The sequence below is a fragment of the Cygnus olor genome, chromosome 1 (genome assembly GCF_009769625.2).
Source record: "Cygnus olor isolate bCygOlo1 chromosome 1, bCygOlo1.pri.v2, whole genome shotgun sequence".
Taxonomy (NCBI): Eukaryota; Metazoa; Chordata; class Aves; order Anseriformes; family Anatidae; genus Cygnus; species Cygnus olor.
Window position 1 is genome coordinate 1,683,623 of NC_049169.1, and position 20,308 is coordinate 1,703,930.

General features: G+C 51.5%; 1 protein-coding gene across 1 annotated transcript in view; it reads right to left on the reverse strand.

Moving 5' to 3' along the window:
* TASOR2 (transcription activation suppressor family member 2) overlaps positions 1 to 20,308 on the reverse strand; it is a 37,065-nt gene that overhangs the window by 10,179 nt on the left and 6,578 nt on the right. The window contains 15 exon segments of the mRNA XM_040545807.1: positions 1,828 to 2,064; positions 2,390 to 2,458; positions 3,260 to 4,054; positions 7,972 to 8,046; positions 8,153 to 8,225; positions 10,861 to 10,964; positions 11,588 to 11,688; positions 12,402 to 12,501; positions 12,606 to 12,625; positions 12,726 to 12,850; positions 12,980 to 13,117; positions 13,771 to 13,862; positions 15,220 to 15,292; positions 16,855 to 16,950; positions 18,366 to 18,511. Of these exon segments, the coding sequence (XP_040401741.1) occupies positions 1,828 to 2,064; positions 2,390 to 2,458; positions 3,260 to 4,054; positions 7,972 to 8,046; positions 8,153 to 8,225; positions 10,861 to 10,964; positions 11,588 to 11,688; positions 12,402 to 12,501; positions 12,606 to 12,625; positions 12,726 to 12,850; positions 12,980 to 13,117; positions 13,771 to 13,862; positions 15,220 to 15,292; positions 16,855 to 16,950; positions 18,366 to 18,511 (2,244 nt within the window).

Here is a 20,308-nt window from a genome sequence, read left to right on the forward strand (position 1 = left end):
CGCGCAGTTCTGCCGCGAGAAGGGGTTCAAAGCAGGCTAACAAACGAACGGCATTCAGACAGGGACTGCGGGGTCCGGCACATCTCAATTAATTCCCTGTTAAGGACCTCAGTTTGGCAGGAAAAAGCCGCCTCTCCAACACCGACTTCGCACACACAAAAATAACCCCAAAACCCCTGTGGCCACGCCAGCCACGGCTGCTACGGAAGGATCCAGAGTTGGGATCCAGCTGACCGCAGGAACGGGGTTTATCCTCAAAAATAAATGGCGCGGGATCCAGAGGGAAGAAAACTTCCCTTGGCCTCTGCGCACAGGGTACTTTGGGCAGTTACGAACAGCCTGAGATATTTTTAAGTGCTTCATTAACCTGTTTTTTTTGTTTTTTTTTTTTTTCCTTTGTGCTTCTAGCCCGGATACTTGCACTCCTCGCCACAGAAGAAACCCTGCGCTGTGTCCACAATAACCCACATAGTTACGGCAAACCCCCCCCCAACCCTCTAAAACACAGAGAACCACCCCCCTCTGCCCTCGTGCTTCCCCCTGCACACCCCCTCATCAGCATCACCTGCCCCCGAGCTGCCCCTCGGGGCACACGCAGAAACCTGGGGGCTCCCAGAGGCGGCAGGAGCACAGAAAATAAGCGTTCATTTAGTTTCCAGGACTGAAAACGCCCCTCGCCCTGGCTCAAGGCCCGTGTTCGTAAAGCACGAAGTCATTAACCAAGGTTTAACACCTTCTAAAAACCAGCACAGCGTTTCTCCAAGCGAAACCTTATCAAACGAGAACTGTGCTGGAGTCCTGCGTGTTGTATTTCATTTCCTTGGGAAGCACGCAGCGGGACGCATAAATTGAGCGTGTTTTTTTTCCTGCTAACCACTCTTATTTTGCATTTCTGGCAGAACCTGGCGTTCAGCCTTTTTGATTTAGGTACAGAAGTGTGGACGGAGCCCTCTGGGTGAATCAAACGCGGTTCAGGACCCATCCTACGAGAGCGCTGGCCAGAGCTGCTCCAGGAACCCCACGCCACGAGCGCAGTGAGGAGCAGCGTCCGACAGGCCCGCTGCTGAAACCTGCCACGTATCAGGAAGTCTGACAGCAACGTGGCGATAAAAGAGCACGAAAAGCGGACAAACCGAGCCGAGGTGGCACAACCAGTCTTGAAAGCCTCCCGCTTCGCCGGGGAGAGGGAAAAGAAAGCCCAGACACAGATCCGAAAAAGGACATCAAAGCTTGGGTGTGAGAAAACGCGACAAATTAACAGAAAACGACTCTGCCGCTCCACCATTTATCTTGGCACCGTAATACTGGCTCTCAGTTTCGAAGCAGACTCCCAGCCAGCACCTGCAGACGCTGCACTCCGGGACTACCCAGCTCTGCCTCCTAAACCCCCTGCAGTCTGCGAAGGGTGTGACAGTTCCACTCTTTTTTTTTTTTTTTTTTAAAGCGACTGGATTGAAAAATGGACTAAAAACCTGGGCAGACGCTGGCCGTGAGCAGCGGTTATGCTCTGTCCGTGAGCTGCCTCAACGCAGTTGCAGAGCTCAGCAGCTGAGACCCAGCACTTTCTCTGAGCAGTTTGCCAAGGATGCAAACTGAGATTAGGAAAGGACTCAGGCGAGTTTGGTTCGTGCGTCCTGGGAGGGCGTAATGGGAGCCTGCAGGCTGCGGGGCGGCAGCACACAGACCCCAACCCAGACCCTGAGCCCTAAATACTGTAAGGGAGGCCCTTTGGCTGCCGCTGACCGTGCTGTTACCTCCACCTGGCCACGACCTGCCCCTGACGTTTGATGGCTCTACGTTTAAAGTGAATTTCCGCAGCATTCTTACCGCTTTCTGCTGGCTTTTTGGCTGCAGGTTTCAGCGGGCTGCTCGCCACGCTTTTTATCACCTTACTCTTCCCCGGCTTTGCGATGGTCTCAGCAGCAGGAACCTTTTTCACGTCTGAGTTCTTCAGCGTCTTTGGTCTCTTTGTTTCCAAGCCAGGGTTGTCGGGGGCCGAGGTTTCCTTCTGGGCGGGTTCAGACTGCGTATTGTGCACAAATTCTGCAGACAGGACCTCTGCACCTGGGGCAAGGAAAAGGGAGGGCATTTCTTTTCGTTTGAGACATGCTCAGATTAAAAACCAATGATCGCAAGATATTCAGCTGAAGACTGTGGAAGGACTGCTCTCGAAGTGACTGGCAGCAGCAGAACGGTCTTGACTAACTCGATTTATGCTCCTGATCCAACGGGTTACTGATGCAAATGATCAGAAAGCACTTATTAAAACTAGGCATCGCTTCTTCAGCTCGTTAGCAACCCGTTTTCCTGACCTAGAATGGGTGATCTTCAGGGATAAGCCACTCCGATTCCTGCCTGGCACACCTGCACCCCTAGGGGACTTATTTACCTCTCCAAGAACCTCTCGCAGATCCACCGGCAACGTCACCAGGAGCAGGGCAGGGCAGATCCCGGTGGCCTGTGGATCAGAGCTGCCTTCAGCCCAGCTGCTGTGCGCCCCCTGCGCGTCCCCACCCGTCTCCAGAGCTGCCACCACCACCACTTGTGATGGGCGTAGGTGCCAGGGGAGATCGCTGGGTGTGACACCGCCTCTGCGCAGGTGGCTCCAGGGTTGGGATTCACCTCGACCCGCTTGGAGCGTCTCTGCGAATCAGGTGGAGACTGGGGCTGGCTCAAAAGGACGGGTTTGCCCACCCTCCGCAGAGACAGGGGAGCTTTCCGAGGACAATTTATCCCCCTGGGACACCCTGCGCGAACAGCTCGGGCCAGACAGCAGCTCCCACCAGAGCAGATCGGGTGGGATCAGTCTCGCGTTTGTCGTTTCATCGGGGCCCCAGCGAGAAAGCTGACCCTCAGGGAGCGACAACGCAACCAGCCACCCTGCGTGGTCATCTAGGCCATCTGTAATGGCCACGGCTTTGGCAACTGCTCCGTGCCTGAGGCAGCAACCACTCCCATGGGCAAGGGAGAACTGCAGCCCAGCTGATTCCCCTGTACCCGCAAGCAAAGGTACAGACGGCCCTGAATTTCAGGCACTTTCACTGAAATCCCCCGGCGTTGCCCTGGGTTTCTTTCCAGGCTGAACGAGAGAGCACAGAGACATTGCTACCGATCTATCCAGAGGCTCCCTGGAGGCGTCTGCTTGCTCTGGGCACCCGGGAGGAACACGAGGGGATGCAGCTCCTAATAAAGCCTCGGTATCCAAGCACGATGCCCTGGAGAAGCAGGAGGAAGCCAGTCCCAATTACACAGCACTTACCTCTTTTCCTTCTGTGCGGAAACTCTAAATTGGCTAATTTAAGCATGGGCTCGTTCGAGCTGGCCGTAAGCCCTGGCTTTTTCGGAAAAGAGAAGGCAATTTTCCTCTTGGTTGCTTTCCTGTCCCTGCTGCTGTCCCCCACCGAATGGATTTGCATCTTGAGGGGCGACCATTTCTTGCCGGTGCTGGTCACAGCGGCTTGGCTGGATTTCCTCTTGTTCTGCTGCATCCAAAGCTCGCTGGCTGAGCTCACGGCTTCTGGGGGGCCTTCACCACTCCAGCCCAGCCCCACAGCGGTGGGCTTTGGGTTTTCACCCTGGAGTTTGACTTCTGCTGGCACGTCAGGAGGAACAGGGTCTGGTGGCAGAGCTAAAGGGCAGTCTGCTTTACGAGCAGCCTCCGAGCTGCAGCAGAGAGACTGAACAGCACCAGCCAAACATCCTAAGGCAGCCGACATTTCCAGAGTGTAGCTGCTGGGATCGGAGAGGTAATGCTGCAGCTGGGAGAAGGACTGCTCTGAGCGCTTTTTAGAGGATTTAATACGTTCATCCTTGGCTGGTGGCAGGTGAGAAGGACAGGGAACGTCGTCGTTTCGGCCCGAGGTGTGCTGTGCGTTTTGCTCAAGCTTTGCGTACTCCTGGAAGTGCTGTTTGATACGTACGTCGGTACTGAGCGCGTCCCCCCGTGGAGAACTGGTGGCTTTCTGTAAGGCATAGCGAAGTCCGGGCAAAACCGAGGCTATTTTTAAGGAGACGTCACTACCTTCCCTTTCATCTTCTGGATCGTGCTCTTCAGCTGAGAAAGGAAAAGAAAAGAATTTTACTCGTATTAAAAAAGGGTTAAATTCCCCAAGTCGCCTCACCACTACATGCTAAGGGAACATGAAAGGTCTGAAAGGGTCCCCGGAGCCAGCTCACAAAAAGCCAGCCCCGGGGGCAACGTCCTGCTTTGAGAGATGGTCGTCACTGCTGAAGGTAAAAAGAATTGCATGTGGGAGTCAAAAAGGAATTAAATGAAGATGAAAGACTCCTGTTGTATCTGCTAGCCCCATTTGCAGGAAATCACAGTGAGATCGTACGCAGCAGTCTCGTCCCCTCGCTCTAGCAATTTTAGGACAGTCAGAGCTCTGAAAATACTTTTTAAAAAAAAAAAAATTGCATAAATTTAGGCTTGCCCATGCAGGGTGTTTAGACTACCACCATTTTCAGATCACTCGTGGTGTTTATTTCCTGAGGAAATGCAACCTCCAGCAGCTCCATCTCTACCTGCTGCCAGCGTGGGTGGACGCAGGGCACACGAAGCCCCAGAGTTTGTGCTCTGGAGCGGGATGGGGAAAGGCAAGAAGCAGACTCAGGGACAGTACGAACCCCTGGGTGATTTTATCAAGCTGGAGGCCTGGTCCTACTGAAAGGAGCTGGCTATCACTAATTTCAGCAGGAGCAACGTCCTACCACGTACAGTGCGTGGTGTCATCCGAGCCGAGGGTTTGGCTCTCACCAGGGTCAACACGAACGAGTCCCAAGGCTCGAAGGAGCCCAGCCTCGCGGACGGCACGGTGGGAATGGGTTCTGCTTGGCGCAATGATGGCACAGACCCACAGACCGAACGTTAGGGATTGGAAGGGACCTTGAAAGATCTCCTAGCCCAATCCCCCGCTGGAGCGGCAACACCTCAAGCAGGTCACACAGGACCGCGTCCAGGCGGGTTTTGAACGTCTCCAGAGAAGCAGGCTCCACAAGCCCCCTGGGCAGCCTGTTCCAGCGCTCTGTCAGCCTCACCGTGAAAAAGTTTCCTCCTGTGAACACCTCCCATGTTCCAGCTTGCACCCATTGCCCCTTGTCCTATCAGTAGATGTCACTGAGAAGAGCCTGGCTCCGTCCTCCTGACACTTGCCCTTTACATATTTCTAAACATTGATAAGGTCACCCCTCAGCCTCCTCTTCTCCAAGCTAAAGAGCCCCAGCTCCCTCGGCCTTTCCTCGGAAGGGAGACGGCTCCCCTCCCTCAATCATCCTCGTGGCTCTGCGCTGGGCTCTCTTGCTGTGTCCCCTTAGCATCCAGAAATGCCCGGGGAGCCTGTTGGTGGCCTGCCCTCCCTGCACAAGCAAGACTTATCCAGCTTCGTCCACCGCGAGGCTGCAGACGGCCTGATGCTTTGCACTCGCAGGCTTGGCCCGTCTGTGTTACCACTCAGAGCTTGCGTCTGGCTGCAGGACCAGGCTGACGTCCCCAGCGTCCTTCCCCGTCACATCCCTTCCCAGCAAGGCGAAAGCTAGCCATGCCCGGGGGAGCCTGGCTTTCTTCTCCCCTTCTCAGACGCGCGGTTTTCTTCGGCTATTGGCCCCGCTGCTGCCTGGCGCTGGCACCGCTGCTCCTCGTTACCGGCAAGCTCGGGCGTCCCTGCGAGCCTGCCTCCTCCTCCGCTGGCTCGGGAACGCTGCGGCACGCCGGCACAGCGGGCTCGTTATCCCTGCCCTACATTCCTGCCGGCGGCTGTCTGGACAGGAAGAAAAACGCCTTCCGAGGCTGCTCCCTTCAAAACGGGAAACATTATTCAGGATCCGAGTCCAAGCCCGGTGACTTCAAACGCGTCTGTACTTCACCTCCTTTTCTCTTTGCGTCCCCCTGCTGTCTTCGGCCACCGTCTCCTTCTGTCCCCAAAGCCCTCACACATTTATCTTCAGAGAAAGGAGAAGCCACAAAGCAGAACTGGTTATAAACCCAGCGAGAAGAGCTCTCGGTCCCAGAGGAGAGTCGTGGCTGGCTGGGCTTACGCCACTCGCGTAGGAAGAAACGGGACAGCACGTGCGGGAGTGCTGCTGGCACCAGAGGGAAAACATCTGGAAGCCATCAGCGCTCAGACCGTGTCACGTAACAACGCGGAGCATTTGCTCAACATTACCCTCTCCCCCTGCCTCTTTCACGTCACCGCCAGCTGCTCCCTGGCTGCCCACACTTTGCCTCCTCTTTGGCATCAACGTGAGCCCCGGGCAACGTCTGCTGCAGCCCCTGACCTTCAAACCAAGCAGCCACTTGTGCCCTCTCTGCTTCAGGATGCTCCTGTTTAACTAAACCCCTCTGCTCTGGAGGGTATTTTCTCCCAGCCGCGGGGCTGGTCAGCAGGATCTCGATATCCGAGTGGTCAGTTCCCATTTCCAGTCTGATCTCCAAGCGTTTTTCCCCTTGGCCTCACCAAACTTTATGCCCTCGCTTCAGGCATCCCAGCAAAAACCTCCTGATCCCGGGCCTGTCCTGGCAGTTTGGATTTTTGGACCGCCTCTGGATACGCCTGTCTCTCTCCTACACCTGAAAAAAGAAATGAGAAAGGCTGCCACGCTAACACAGCCACCAGCAGCATGCCCTTAGAGTCTCTCTGACTGAATTCAGGCCTCAAAGACATTTGCACCTCACACTGCCAAGTTACCATCGCGTCTTCACGAGACTTACGGGCCCACTTCGCGTGCGGATCCCGAAGGAGAAAGTTTATAGCTGGAGGTTAAACCCCAAAAAGGACAAAGCAATCCGTGTTCTGAAGCGCTGGCAGGTTCTGTTGACGTTTCTGCTGATTTTATCTTCCGGGGAGGGGAGATGGGAATGCCCTGTCCAGCTCCACTGGCAACGCCAGTCATCGCACACACGGGCGGACTGAAATACCAGGGTGTCCTGGCATGAGCGGTCTCTTGGCTTGTCCCTAGAATGACTCAACAAAAAGCAAGCCAGAAGTTACGCAGAGCTTAAGGCCCCTGTTTATATCCCGCTTGGGGACCTGCAAGGCCAGAAGTATTTCTGTTGAAGCGCGTGAAGTGAGAGGTGCACGGATGAAGCTGTCCAGGGCAGCTGAGCAGTAACTTTCTTTATGTCCCCAAGAGGAAAACTGTAGGGCGAATGTTTCCACATGGTGCAGCACAAAACCAAAAGATCCAGAGAGAATGCAAATGCCACGGATGCTGAAACGCATTCGGAGATCTGCGTTCGAACTGTGTCATCTTTATTTTCTCTTATAGAGAGACTTGTTTGTTTGTTTGTTTGCTCTGCACCAAAGGAGGAGGTTTTAGGGCTGCAAGCAGCCTTGCATCAACGCCTGGGTTCACCTCCCAGGTCGCAGAGCTGTGCCTCACCTCGATGGCAGCAAAGCCCCGTGGCTCTGCCCAACAGCATCTCCCTGCCTCCTTCACTCACTGCTCTGAAGGGAGCAAGTCCCCTTTCCCTGCCCCTCTTCCCCCTGCCAGCAGTGACCCTTCACAGAACCCGTTGCATTTGTTATTTCAGCAGGGGACAATTCACTTGTATTTCAGGCTTCTTTCCTGCTGGTTTAGCAAACCACATCACCTCCACGCAGGGTCCAGCAAATGCCGTGATGTTTTACCCCCTTATATGACACACGTAAGTCAGTGCTGGGAGCAGATGTTGCTGAAAACCAACTCAGAGGAAGAAAAGCAATTATTTTTCACTATTTTTGCCCCTCCTGTGAAGGGGCAAGGATGTGCAGAAGGGTCAAAACACGGAGACCTGGTTTACATCAGCTTAAAAATGCAGCATGGCTAAGCAGATGGAACTCCTCTCTCCTCTTTTAACACCCTTTGCACTAAAGCTGTAGGTGGTGTTGAGCCAAGAAATCAGCTTTTCAAGAGGAATATGTTTGCTAGAACCCTCAAACGAAGATCCTGCACCCAAAATGTAGCATCTGAAGCCAGCAAAGAGAACCTCCCTACCTCTCAGGCACACTGCTCGGGACGAGGTGAACAGAAACAGGGCCAGGAGGCTGACAGGCTCCTTGGGGTCGAATCCTGTGAAGTAAAGCGACAGGTTTTGTTCAAACTGCCAGTGCCCGTCCTCTAAACGAGGGCAGGTCATTTAAGCCCACGTGTTGGCTTCTACGTGGCCGTGCATTACCATCATCTCGTGCCAACGCAGAGGAGGTCAGGAGGATAAGAACTCCTTGATCTTGTAAATATTTGATGATCGCCTGTAACAAACAAACGAGAGTTAGAGCAGCCTCTCCCTTCCCTCCTAAGCACGCTTTATGTCACCCAGCACGACTGTCAACAAGCCCTGAGTGCTGGCGAACGTGTGCCAGCAGCACCAGCTCAACCCCTGCCGAGGACACTGCCGTGCCGCTTGAGTCACTGGGACTTGGAACCCGAAGTATTCCATTTAAGGCTGTTATTCGTCTCAGAGTCCTCCCATCTGTTACTTAAAACAAAATACATGCTTAGCCAAACCGATTGCTAGGAACAATTAATGAACAAGGTTAATAATTTCAGTCCCTTCGGTTCAAAAGTCCCTGGGCATCTCAGCCACGAAGACTTCTCAGCAGCGCGAGGGGAGGGCTTTCCCAGAAGGGAAAGCAAAGCTGGACACGAGCGTCTGGCTACACAGCCAACGGCTCCAGCCACAAGCCCGACTGAGTTCAGGCCATGCAGCCTGCTTATTAGCAGCATCAGCATCAATAAATATTAGAGAAAAACCACGTGCTGAGCCCAAGAGACTGCTGTGACTCTGTCTCGGAAGCGGATGACTGCATGTCTAAAAAGATCCGTGGGTCTATCAAGGCTTTTCTTGGATTTGGGCGTTGCCTAATACCTCAGAGCTGGGCTCGGGCTGCCTTTTCTTCCATGAGGACACCCATTTGGATCTCTTTCTTCCGTGTAGACATGTCTTTTAGGGGAACTTCCAGGACATGAGTAACTCTAGGGCTCCTAACGCTCTGTGAAAGCTCGCCGGTCCCATTCAGCACATGCAGACATAACGGAGGATTGGACTGGTGCCCAGCCCGCATGACAACGGAGCAGCTTTGGAAACGCTGAACAATTTCAGCACGGTATTCGCTCTTCAGAACGGTAGCTCCTTGCTTCAAATCGTCTCAAGCCAGCCGAGCAGAGCGGATGAAAGCCAAGACGTCACCCGGCTCAACGGAACAGCCATCGTTTCTCACCAGCGGGGCGATTTTCAGGCACACGAGGGGGAAAGGCAAGCCACAAGTCAGCAGCTGCCCGACACAGAGCTGCGAGAAGTCACCCTCCACCCAGAGGAGTGCAGCTGGCCTCGAGCAACCCTGCTCATTCCCAGCTACTTTGTCACTTGCAAGCCGGATGCCAGGCTCGCACACCACGGAAGGGGAAAGGAAACAGAGGGCGTTTTTCACCTGGGCTTCTGGGGGCGGCTGCCAAAGAGGATTCACCTACAGCCCTTCGGCAGCACGCTGGGAAGGGAAAAGCACACCCAAAGTGGCTGTGACTGTGTCCTCGCTGAGATATGGGAGAGGGTTTAATCCAGACTGACAGGTATATGAAGGTAGGGAAGTTTTAGGGAAACAGTGCTCCTGCTGGCTTTCAGCACCAAGCTCCTCACGGCCACAACTCAACCACCTCATCTTCCCCAGCTCCTCTACAGAGTCCAGCTCCGCGAGGCTCGGCAGAAATGAAAAGAAAATGAGCACGGACAAGCTTACGTCCCTGCAGACGCTGGGAACCCTGAGCAGTGCAGCATCAGGCGAACTTCAGCGTGGATGGGTCTGTGCCACAACCAGATGCCCACCCGATGCTGCACAGCTCAGGACCACCAGCACGAGAAGGGACATTTAGGTTGTCTACGCTACCTCCTCCTTCGCTTCTGTTGTCACCGATGAAAGGCAGTCTCATCAACAATTTATGGAGTCTGAGAGCCTTCCTTGCAAACGCTTGCTCTGGTATGTTACATGCGGGCAGAAGCACATCGGTGGGCAGCTCTTCAGCAGTGCCTCACAGCAACAGCCCTTCCAGGCAGGTCGTGGAGCGCTGCCAGCTTACGCTGAGGGGAGGATGGGCCCAGCCAGTTGTGTGTTTTCAGCTGGGAATTTACAACCCTGAATCTACAGGAAGTGTCAAATGGGACAGCGCAACCGGCAGCGGCAAAGCCAAGCCCCAAGCACAAATCCCAGCAGATACAAGTGCTGAGCTCCTCAGGGGCGATGCTCAGCCCCCGGAGTCAAAAGGAGACACGAAGATTGTGCTGGGAGCAGAAAAACCCCAGTGCGCCGGAATAAGTCTTATCGGGTCATATTGTGCAAGCAGACCTTAGCAACAACAGATGGGAAAAATCTCTTTTAAAGCAAAGACAAATCTCAATATCTTGGGAAGCCCCTGAGGCTTCATCAGTGTAGCTGCGAGGAGCTGAGCGGGGACTATTTTTCAGCCAGGAAAAAAAGAGGAGGAAAGGCAGGCATGTGGCAGCCTGTCTTTTGCTTAGTAATCACCATTCTAGTATTGCAAGGTCCCGCTTTCTTAATATATAAGATCCCCTTGCAGTCCTTGTCCACTATGGAAATGCAAAGACAACCCAATAAACCAGTCTCACCTGGCACAAAGACAGCCAAAGACATCTGCCTGCTACAAGGCACACTCACCCCAGAAATCAGTTCCCAGCTCACAGGGAGTAGCCTTCAGTTAACAGAAAGGCTAAACTACGTTGGAGAATAACTAAGCATGAAAATAACGCTTAAAGCAGAGAAATTCGCTCCATTTTGCATTATTTCAGAATCTGTGAATAACGCTACCAAAGGCTCAAAAGATCATCTAAAAGAATATTTTCCTGCCAGAATGAAAATGTTTTAAAATACTTACCAAGTCCCTTTTCTTTAGATTTTCTAATAATTGATTCATTTTATGTTGATCCTTATTTGCTATTTCCACTTCATATAGACTGAAGTAAACGCCCTGAAAGCAGACTGCAGACAAAAGAGAGAGAACTTCATGTCGAAGTAACGTCTCTTGCATCAACTCCAAACAAACAAGCACTCCCCTACCTGGAAGGTGGGGGTGCAATTGATGGAAGCACGGTTTTTGTTTTGTTTTTTAAAAGAAAAGTGAAAAAACAAACCTGTTATTAAGATTTCCTAATATAAGACATATGCATTCATATTATAGTGAGTTTCCTCTTCAACCCTTGGTTTGTAGGAGATGTTTCCTATCTTACCTCTGCAGCTAAGGAAAGCAATTTAAGCGGTGTTGCTGTGTGCTCCAACAGGCACAGGGAGCCCTTCAGAGGGAAATACCTCATTTTAACGCGCTGCTATGGAGCCTCTTTATTCTGCAACTCCCAAGGCAGTTTAAAAAAGATCTCAGACCCACCCTACCCGCTCCGGAATCTCACAGCAAAATTGAGCTACTGCAGGCAGTCGCAGCTTTTGGCTTTGGCTGGCAGCTGCCCCAGTCAGCCCAGCTGCAGGAGGTGCTGGGTCAGACCCCGAGAGGTGCAATGTCCCTCACCTCACTGGGAAATCCTGTAAGACGGGGAAAGTCTGTTTCCCTGCAAATGTCCCCTGCAAATGCCGGCGGGTTTTACACTCACCTTCATTCTCAATGTAATTTCTTTTCCCAAACGCAGCTTCTGGTAGCTTTTTCTTCAAGTCAGACAAACCCATGACGTGGTTAATGTCCAGGTTGGGAGGCCTGTGGGGTGAAAGCAGCGGAGCTCGCATGCATAAAAGGCTCTCAGGATTAAGCACAGCAAAGAGCCCAGGTAGCCCCGTCACTGTGAACCACTCCAAACACTGATATTGGTGCCCTGCTACTGGCTGTTCCAAGTTGCTACCTGCTGGATGGCCCCTGACTAATGCAGATTTTAAATACCTCTTTTTTTTTTTTAATGCTAGTTACCTCAGTACTTTATTTGCCACCGTGCCAATCTGTAAACACAATTGGCTAACTTTATTTGCCCTGTCAGGAAGCCCACTTCTCACAAGGAGAAATAACCCCCAGCAGGAATAATTGATTTAGAATAAACATCCCCAAACAGTTAACATAACAAAGCGGTGACAAAACGCAGCTGTTTCCAGCTGTAGCACAAAGCCTGATCTCGCGTCCTCCTCCAGCTGCTACTGCGTGTGACACCACGCTGCTGGCTGCCCAAAATCCCTTCCTGACACTGATGATTTCCCCGACTGTGTGTAAGGTAATTTGGCACAGCTGCAAGAAGCTGTTGATCAACAAAGGGATGGGGCAGGAGACACAAAACTGGCTTTTGCTGGTACACGGATATCCAGGTGCTGGAAGCCAACCTGCCTGCTAAGGACCCAAAGGTGATCCCGAAAGGATCAGTAAGAGTGGCTGCAATGCCGCACGCTCCAAATATTGCACAGAAAGAAGAGGAAAGGGCAACTCACAGCTGTGCTGGAATCGTGGAGCTGTACGGGGTCCTCAGGGCAATGTTGCACAAGAGCCGGCCCCGGATGGAGAGCTGCCCCCTCCACGGGCAGTAAAATGCTACAGGCAAAAGAGAGAATGACTCAGAAAAAGCAGGAAAAAAGAGGAGGGCAAACAGATAAAGGTACATTTATCAAACAAATCCAACCGCCAGGTGCCCTTACCTTTGTGGTTAGGCTCAGGTCTAGAGAAAAGGGAGAAAAAGAGAAATATTTAGCAATGGGAAGGGGAAAAACAGCCCACACAAATAACCCAGTATTTTGGAAGGACAGCAAGCTGCTTACAGGCTCTCTCTAGCTAAGACGGGCATCTCCTTTGGCTCTCTGTACTGGCAGGTGATGACTATGTACGGGCAGATCTGCCTGGGGCGCTCCGCGGCGCTGCCATCGGACACTTCATACACGTAATACTAGGGGGAGAGGGGAAACAGATGAAAATACATGGTGGAGAACGAGCAAAGGCACCTCAGCCAACGCCGTGCTCCCCTGCTGCCTGCAAGCGAGCTGTCTGCACAGTCCTTCCACTACAAACCCCATACCTGGCTCTGCTCGAAGGCCTGGCAGGGGCTGGCCTTTGACGGTCCGATGTTCTTGCTCACAGCGACATGACAGTCGTAGCCGGGAGAGGGGCAGGTGTAGCTGGTTGTGTAATTCTCAGACACCACCTTGACCTTCCCCTGGGTAAGCAAATTTAATGACAATAATAAAAAGAATACACAAAAGTGTTTGCAGAAACATATTTTAAAGGACCCCCGAATCATCCTCTTCCCCAAAGAGGAGAGTTCTTGTCTTGAGGGGGCTGTGGGTGTTTGAATCCTTCCAAACAGGAGGGGCTGACTTGTCTGAGCTTGGCGTGGCAGACAAACCAGCTCTACTGAGGAGAGCCAAGAGGAGCAATGTGTTTTCACAGCCTGCTACAGAGAGCAGGAGCCAGTGGGGAAGTGAGAAAGGGGCCCTACGCCAGCCCCACGGAGGAAGGGAGTTCCTCCTTAAGGAGGAACTTGAACTACCTTAAGACCCCTGCCTTGAACTATAAAAATGCATGAGATTTCAGGGGGAAAAAAGCGATCCTGTTGGAAACTTCTGATCGCAGGGATGGCATTTGGAAAGTTTCCTGCATCCCTACCGGCCACCAGCCAAGCCCAGCCTGACGTCTTGCTTTCTAGTCTGACGCATCCCATAGTTAAAAATCCCAAAGAGCTCTCAACAGAGCTGACTTTCCACCCTACCCCACCGTACCGATGGGCACCAACGTGTCCTTAAAAACTGCCTGCATCGTACACCGATTTCGGAAAACCATTCCACATAAAAAGAAAAACTTGCGTTTTACCTTAATGAGCTTGCAGATGACAATATAGCCTGATTTTCCGTGGTACCAGGGTCTTGGAAGAAGACAGTCTGCGTACTTGGAGATATACACCCCTGTGAAACCAAAGCAATGCAAGACAGCATGAACGGTCTGTCGAGCAATGCTGAGTGCTGGAAAAACTGTAAAGAGGAAGCTCCTGCGAAGGGGATTCTCTGAAGAGCCAGCACTGCAAACCTCATTGAACTCTGCTGCCATAAAAAGGGTGAAACTCTTTTTGACTCTCTTCCTATTTTGACTGCTGGTGTGGAACAGCATTTTATGTTTCAGGGTCAGCTCTAGGAAAGGAGCGAGCAGCCCACTTGGGTTTCTTTTGGGACAAGAGCCCAGTTAGTTTCAGTTTTGTCTGCAACACATGACAGTGCATGAAAACGTACCAAGCAAGGGCTTGTCCCTCCTAGGAAGATGTGACAAAGGGCTTCCAGGTGTGACTGGAAGCTGGGCTGGCTCTTTGCTCGGTTTGGAGTCGTGCAACAGCAATATGGATGTTTGTATGTGGGGAGCGCGAGCTGCAGAGATGCTTGAGCAGGCCCATAGCACCACACAGCTGCCCTTTTTATGGCCCTTCAGTGTCCCAGCTGCCAGCATAAACCTTTTACCTTACGACAAGGCCCGTTCTGACACGACTTATTACCGTGTGCCCGTGGCATATCACATGTGGATTTACTGTGGGGTGGAGGGGTTGGTCCTTCAATCCTGCTCTATATTTGCAGACAAGGTGAGTAGAGAAGTACATTGGGGGGATACGGGGACTGCACGTGGGAGGGCTACAAAGAGACGTGCCAGAATATTCATCTCAGCCCCTCAGGACTACAATACACACGCAGGTGAATAACCTATTCCAGTCTTGCTTCGTTTTGCATTCAGGGCTATCAAGCATTCAATAATTGGGTGTCTGGGCTGGTGAAGACTTCCAGGACAAGCACTGGGAGGCATTGTGCTTCTGGCAGGGTTTCTCTGAGCACTGCACGTCTTGAGAACTCAGGCCTTTGGGCAAAGAACAAGCATGGGCTCTAAAGGGCTTTGGCACATCCTGATCTGCTCTGGTTATTAACAGGACTGCTGGCAAAAGCTCAGCAAATCAGTTCTGAAGAGCAAACCGGTGTGCAGAGCTGCCAAAAAGTCACTTTGGTGACAAAGGTGGTTATTAACAAAGGAAAAAAAAGCCTGAAATGGAGAGGAGAAGAGACAATATATTTCCTGGGGAAGATCCTCATCTGACTGAGGGGACAGAAGGAAAACACTGCTCCTTCCTCGATCCAAACAAATGCAATTTCTCTGGTAAGAATCACATGCACCTCTGTGGGTCTTTGCAGTAAGCACCAAGGCAGTACCAGGAGTTTATCTGGGCTTTTGGTTTTGTTTTTAAAGGAGACAATGTCTCCAGAACCGCGAACTGAATGGAAATCTTACCTTTCGCTGGATCACCAAGCATGGAAATAGAGCTGCTGTTAACTCGGAGGCCTGTCTGACACACTTCTTTGGCCTTCAAAAGAAGAAACAGCCTCTTTTACTGTCTATTTTCAAAGGTAAGGGGCACAGCTACCAAATTCTGCAGTACAACAGGCAGCAGAATACTTGCAGCGGGCAAGTCAATTACAAATCACTGCAGACCCAAAACACGTGCAGTGTAAACACTCCTAAACACAACAACCACTGAAACCAACAGGAAGAGAACGTGTCATTTTGGGTGTTAAACGCTGACGATGCTTATAAAGGACTGCTCCAACAACCTCCATGGAAGCAGAAGCGTTTTCCGCATTTGTGGGGCAAGGAAAAAGCTTCAGAAAACCTGGAAAACAATCCAGCATCTCCAGAAAGAGGTGCAAGCATCCGGCTGGACTTTGCACTTCCTTTATGTGCACAGGAAATTTGTTGAAAGATAACCACAATGGGGTTGGCATGAACAGCAAGGACGCTTTCCACTCCATGCTTACACACACATGGGCACAATTGCTGCCTTGGGAGTGTCTCACCCACTGCGATTTAATCCACTTCCAAAGCAGACTCATTAAAGCACGCCAAGACCAAATGTACATTGACCAGAGTGACAACAGGAGCGGCCAGTTTGAACTCAGTATGGGTGAGAAATAAAAGCAAATTGGTCAAACTGTACTCGGCCTCTTTATAAGCAACGTGGAGAACTTACCTCATCTAACATCTGCCTCCTAAAAGCCAAGTGTTTAGATTATCGAGCTGGATTCCTCCTCTGAACAACAGACGGAGGAATCTCCAGACAGCAATTTAGCTCGAGGATTTTAGGTGCCTACATTAGATGAGGTCTCGAGCTCCCTCTTTCCTGTACGAGGAGCCAGTCACTTGGCACAGGCAGTGCTAAATTTCAAACGGCTAAAACAAAGCGGGACAGTTCTTTCTCCCCAGTTTTGACTGAACGTTGTTTGTTTTGATACATCTGATACAAACTGAACTGAATTAAACTGCATTCAGGCCACTCTCATCCTGAGCAAAACCATCCCTGCGGGGATTTACCATGCCATCACTAAAAAATGTTAAAAGTGAGTACCCACTGGACTTCCTGAGCATCCTCGCGTAGGCAAACTCTTCACACAAAGTCAAAAGCATCCTCGTGAAGAATGGGCGAGAAAACTATTTCCAATAGCTGTCAGACTCTCTCTCCATGTAGACAGGGAAACCAAGGGAACCTGTCCAAAACCATCTGATAAACTCCTGCCTTCTATCACAGAAATGTTTTTCTCTTCTAATTGTGTGTGAAAGGTTTCACCTCCCTGTACTTGACCGCAAATCCACTGGAACAAAGGAAAACTCCTTACAGCTCCCTGCAGAGGGCAAAGGAGACCTCAAACAGTAACCAACTGGAGAGTCTGAAAACAGGATCCATCACTAAACCTCCCGGGAGCTGCTTTCTGAACCTGCTTTGGAATATTTATGCAGCAGTAACTGTGCAGGTAACCAGGGTGTGAAAAGCCAGGACACTCTGTCAACGGAGCTCCTGGGCTTTTGTGGGAAGGAGCGCACGTGCAGGCACTTGGCACCGACTTTCTAAGCTGAGTAAACATTTTAGGTTACCTCTTCTTCATTGTCAAACAGGAGAAATGCAAAGGTTTCCTCCAGCTCCTCCTGGCTGTATCCGGCGGCTTCCTTTGCTTGGACAAAAGCTTTGAGCTGCAGAAGACACAACAACACTTCGTTCTAGTCCATTCCTGCTACAGCCCAGTGACCGAGCAGTACAGAGAAGGTGTGCCGTCAGGACAGCGTGCCCCACGGACCTCCAGCTGCGTGGGCATCCCCTTCCCCAGGCACACGCACACCCCAGATCCCACAAAAACCCCAATCCGTACAGCTCTCTGACTCTATTTTGTCCCCAGAAGAACATCTAATACCCTCTAAAGGAGAGCAGGCACGTCCAGCCCCGCAGCATCCCGCTGTGGCACAAAGGTGACCGTGGCTGTGAGCATCCCGAGGAAATCCAGCTTTATTCCTCCTTGCCCCTCTCACCAGGCTGCTGGGGAGCTTGTTTCCCTGCGCGGCACATGGGCTGGTCAAGCGTCACATTTAGTGGCCAGCTGCAGCCATCAGAGGACAAATCAACCACGGATACCTAACACGAGGGGGGATGCTTGGAGACGTTTCTCTCCGCTGGCCCGGGAAGCCTGAATTATTTGATCAGAGAGCAGATGCTATCATGCGGCTACAGCTCAGAAGGTTTGGCTCCAGCCAGATCACACATTTTTCTGATGTCTTTTGTCTGATGAAGAAAGCAGCTCGCGTTCCCAGTGCTGATAACAAACAGAGAGCTGTGTCCATGATGGTTTTGGACTTTGATAAAAGAAGTTGTGGAAGGATGGGATTTTTTTTAATGGGATTATAAGGTAAGAAAACGATCGTCTCATCACTGCTTTTGCTTATTTTGACTTTAGAACTCACAAGCAAATCAATAACTGACTTAATCCCCTGCTTTCCCAGCTTTTCAGCCAGTGAATTCCCTGGCTTTAAGCAGCCAAGATCTCTAAGTGCTCTTTAATTCATGACAACAAGCTTGGGTCAGCTCCTGCCCTCAGAGGAGACAGCTCGTCTTCCATGCCAACGGCAACGAGACTGTAGGGATGAAGGCATTTAAAGTGATTCCATAAACGGCCGCAGACAGCTGGAAAAAGGGATATTTGGGGTCAAACCTGGTGCCTGCACAGGTACGAGGGCAGAAGTACCGTGTGGACATCTGCCTTGCTGCGAATCAGAACTACACGTGACGTGCAGTGCCATTAAAGCTCTGCTACCAGGCATCACACCTGCATTTCAACCAGCTCCAGGAGCTCCTGCTGAACATTTGGCAGCGTTGGCTGACTTGGCCTTTTGTTCCTGATCAGACTGGGGAGGAAGGAGAAGAAGAAAGCAAAGCAAAGGCTCTCTTCAGTCAGGAACTACAAATGGGGCTCTGCAAGGCAGGCAGGTAAGCCACACGCTACGAAGGAAGGACAGATGCGCCAATAAACCAGAATTTACAGCCCTACAGCCCCCCAGTTGGGGCCCCAAAGAAATGCCACCGTTTCCTGAGCTTCCAGCTGTCCCAGCGGTCTTACCTCATTCAGAAAAACAGCGTTTTCCACCAGAATTGCTTGGCTGTACTGAAAACCATCCTGAGACGTAGAATCCAAGCAGCAGCTTTGCAGCACTGAAACCGCTGTCTGCAGCAGCGAACTCGACTCTTGTGACTCCGGATGAAAACCTTGGGGGAGAAAAGCCAAATATTAATCCTGGCCCTTCCCAGATCGGTGCAGGGCCTCAGCAGAGCCGGGTGGCAGCTGGCTGTGACGCCCAGCACACTGATTTAACAAGCCCAGATCTCCACGGAGCTGATCTATCAGCTCTGAGGCTCCCACTGGGACGTCTCCAGCAGCTCCCCTCCAGCCACGCAGCCCCCAGGTCTTGGTCTGAAAGCAAAATCGCCCTCAGCCAGGAGGAAAAGGGGCTGGCTCTTGGCTAGCGAGCTCTTAAATGTTCTTTCTTTGCAACAGAAAAAAAGGGAAATTGTTAACAACTGCCAAAGAAGCAAAAACCTGCCGGCAAATTAACTTTACGACCTCTGAGCAGGTCCCAGTTTTTTCTCTTGTGCTAAAAAGTTGCTTAGATTTGTGGTGAGCTCCTGCAGGCCGCGAGAGCTGACGTCTGCACACAACTGGTCCGTGGTCAGGTTGGTTGCTTGGGGTTATCGGTTTTGCTCTAAAAGGCCTTAACGAACGTGGTTTTCAGTGCCACGAGGGCAAGCCTCCCTGCACAGCCCCAACACGCAGAGCCTTCCCAAAGCCCAAATCCTCTCCAGGTATCTCCTAAGCAAAACATCCCGGTGAAACGCTTCCCAACAGCATCCCACCGAGCAGAGATCCCAAAGCAGTCACCAAATGAAACACACATGCAGAGCCAAAGGAAAGCCCTGCAGTATTTACACTCCTGCAGCTGCTAACATCCAAATGTCCCTGCAAGCAGCCATGTAGAAACACGGGAAATCCTGGGCTCGGTCCCTGGTGCACATTTACAAAGCTTTACTGCTGGTGATGATTCACGACCTACGGGATTTCAAATCTCGAGCCGAGCTTGCAACACAGACCCGCCGAAAAAAGTTTATTGCTTACGACCCCGTGAACTTCAAAAATATAAAAGCAATCATCTAGGAGGAGGGAAGTGTGGAACCTCCAAACCTCACGCCAAGGTTTTGCACGCGGGCTGCTCTTTAAGAAAAACCTCCCAGCAATTTTTGAAGACAAACAGCTGAGGTCCCGTTTCAACCTCCGAAGCAGAAAGACCCACGTTCATTGGCGATGAGTAGGACAGCATCAGGAACTGCTTTGCAACCTCCTTGGGGTTTGAATCCTATATTTAAAGGGTCGGTTTTCATCTCTCCCTCCCCTCAACTTAAATAAATAAATAAGTAACATAGAAACATTTAGAGAAACAACAAGATTTGTGACACAGGCGAACTACTCAAGGTCAATAAAGGATTTTTTAAAAGGGGCAGAGGAAAATAACAGCTTGAACTGTGTGCATCGAGATCACCCAGCTGCTCAGCGAGTCTGAACTACTGGGCGTAACGGGAGACAGTGCCTGCCCTGTGCCAAGCAAAAGACAAAAGTGGACGTGGCAAAAGGTGGGGGGAAAACACTATAAAAACGTGTCCAGAAATAGGTAGGGACAGAAATTGGGAGCATGGAAAGGGAAGTCTTTAAAAGTACTTTTGCCTCCCGAGCTCGCATCTTTCGTGCCTTCTCGTATGCCCTCCTTGCAGTCCCACTTTCAGGCGATGCCCCTGTGAGCACCAGATGGAAGTGGTCCAAAAGCAGGTGAACACACCTGGGCTCTCAGGGCAGAAAAAGAAAAGATAAAGAGGTCTTGCAGACCTCCGCCAGTATTATTGTTTTCTCTCTTTGAGCCTAACCAGGATAGGAAGGGATACGTCTGCTCGTCTTTTTCCTCACTTGCCTCTCGTTTTGCTTTGTCTCCGACTCCCTCTTGCATCCCCTGAGTCTCA